This window comes from Guillardia theta, assembly GCF_000315625.1.
Source record: "Guillardia theta CCMP2712 unplaced genomic scaffold GUITHscaffold_102, whole genome shotgun sequence".
Lineage (NCBI taxonomy): Eukaryota > Cryptophyceae > Pyrenomonadales > Geminigeraceae > Guillardia > Guillardia theta.
In genome coordinates this window covers 134,602-136,416 of record NW_005434572.1, presented here as the reverse complement: position 1 = coordinate 136,416, position 1,815 = coordinate 134,602, and the positions used below count along the sequence as shown (strand labels likewise).

At 54.4% G+C, this 1,815-nt stretch overlaps 2 protein-coding genes across 2 annotated transcripts in view; one reads left to right on the top strand and one right to left on the bottom strand.

Annotated features, from left to right (window-relative positions):
- GUITHDRAFT_116923 (hypothetical protein) overlaps positions 1–1,065 on the top strand; it is a gene marked incomplete at both ends in the record, with an annotated part of 1,835 nt that extends 770 nt beyond the window's left edge. Inside the window, 5 exons of the mRNA XM_005823823.1 lie at positions 293–368; positions 421–475; positions 713–757; positions 807–856; positions 912–1,065. Of these exons, the coding sequence (XP_005823880.1) occupies positions 293–368; positions 421–475; positions 713–757; positions 807–856; positions 912–1,065 (380 nt within the window). The remainder of the gene's footprint in view (positions 1–292; positions 369–420; positions 476–712; positions 758–806; positions 857–911) is intronic.
- Positions 1,066–1,556: 491 nt separating this feature from the next.
- GUITHDRAFT_145397 (hypothetical protein) overlaps positions 1,557–1,815 on the bottom strand; it is a gene marked incomplete at both ends in the record, with an annotated part of 1,033 nt that continues 774 nt past the window's right edge. The window contains one exon of the mRNA XM_005823822.1: positions 1,557–1,637. Within this exon, the coding sequence (XP_005823879.1) occupies positions 1,557–1,637 (81 nt within the window). The remainder of the gene's footprint in view (positions 1,638–1,815) is intronic.

The window sequence follows — 1,815 nt, the reverse complement described above, 5'->3', positions numbered from 1 at the left end:
CATCATCATCATCATCATCATCATCATCATCATCTCCATCATCATCATCATCATCATCATCATCATCATCATCATCATCATCATCATCATCATCATCATCATCATCATCATCATCATCATCATCATCATCATCATCATCATCATCATCATCATCATCATCATCATCATCATCATCTCCATCATCATCATCATCATCATCTCCATCATCTCCATCATCATCTCTACCACCACCACCACCACCACCACCACCATCTCTCTCTCCTCCTCCTCCTCCCTCGATGACTCCGTGTAGGCACCAAGGAGTTGTCGGCGCACGAGAGGAAGAAGGCGGCCGAGGCTGCTCTTGATCGAGCATGCAACATCCAACGGTGCATGGCGGCATGCGGCTGGAACGATGATGCTGACTTGTTGCATGGCCAGAGACACGCAGGAGTCTGTTCAAAGAAGCATCGGAATCATCCAAGATGCGCAGGCGGTGAGGGCTTGCTTCCGCTGCTGCTGCTGCTGCTTCTGCTGCTCCGCTTCCTCCTCTTCGTTCTCTACCTCCTCCTCCTCCTCCTCCTCATCATCATCAGTTGCAGCAGCAGGGCATTTCCCCCTTTTCACTGCCACAATACCTTTATCTCACCAACCTTGTGCACCACCTCCCTCACCTCGTCCTCCTCGTCCTCCTCCTCCTCCTAGCTCTTCGTGGGCTTAACGGTTTCATCAGTCCGGATCAGAGGCAGCAGTCGTCATCAAAGGGCAGACCGAGCAAGTGAGTGCGCAGAGGACTCGACAGGAGCGACTGACATGCTCGACGGCAGCTAAAGAGCATTTATGCGGACTACACGTCACTTGAGGAGGAGCTCTCAAAGTACGTTGACGCCGTCCTGCTGCGTCCTCCTCCTCTAACCTTTCCTTCTTGCCAGGGCTAATCAGACTCTGGTCAAGGTTCCCCCCTCACTTCAGCGACTCTCCGTCAGCTCCCCTGATCCGGCTTCCCTGCAGATGGCAAGGAGAGCGATTACCGACAAAGTCACCATGGTCCTGCTATTCCTTATCGTCATCGCCATCGGAGGGTAACGATTCCCATTCCCCCCTCCTCTGCTCATCGCACCCCAGGGCCATCGCAGTCAAGATTCTGGTTCCTCCACCTGAGAACAAGCCAATCAACCCTATCCTCCTGCCCCTGCCCCTGCCCCTGCCCCTGCCCCACCACCACCTCAACCTCCTCCTCCTCCTCCTCCTCCTCCTTCCCCCCCCCCCTCTTCGACTCCCTCTTCATCCTGATATCAGCATGTGTCGTTGTGCCATCTCAGCCATGCCATGTGACAGTAGAGACTGGAAGTTCTTCTTGTTAAATTGTGACTAGATTACTCTGCGTTTTCCACTCGCTTCTCCTACTTACGCTCGTTGTCAGTCCCTCCTCAACCGCCTTTGACAAGTAGAGCCTCGCAGCAACGGATGTCGAAAGAGAAGATTGTCAGCATGAGTTGACTTCAAGACTACACCAGGAACGCGCACCAGGGTGAACAAGGCAAGACCGTTCGTGTTCATAACGTTGCTCTTCACTCCTATCCTATCCCCGGAACGCAGTCTACACAGTCCTCTTCCACCTCAAGGAGTAGGAACCGTCGTGCAACGAGCATCGCTCGCTGGAAGCACCTGCATCCCTTCCCGTCAGCCTCTCCGTCTCCTCCTGTCCTCGTTCTTTTCCCTCCTCTCCTCCTCCTCTTCTCTTCCTCCCGCGCTACTGCAACCCCCTGCATACGATCCTTGCCCCCCTGCCGCTTGCCTCCCTCCCTCCCCCATCGCCTTCTCCTCCCTTGCCTC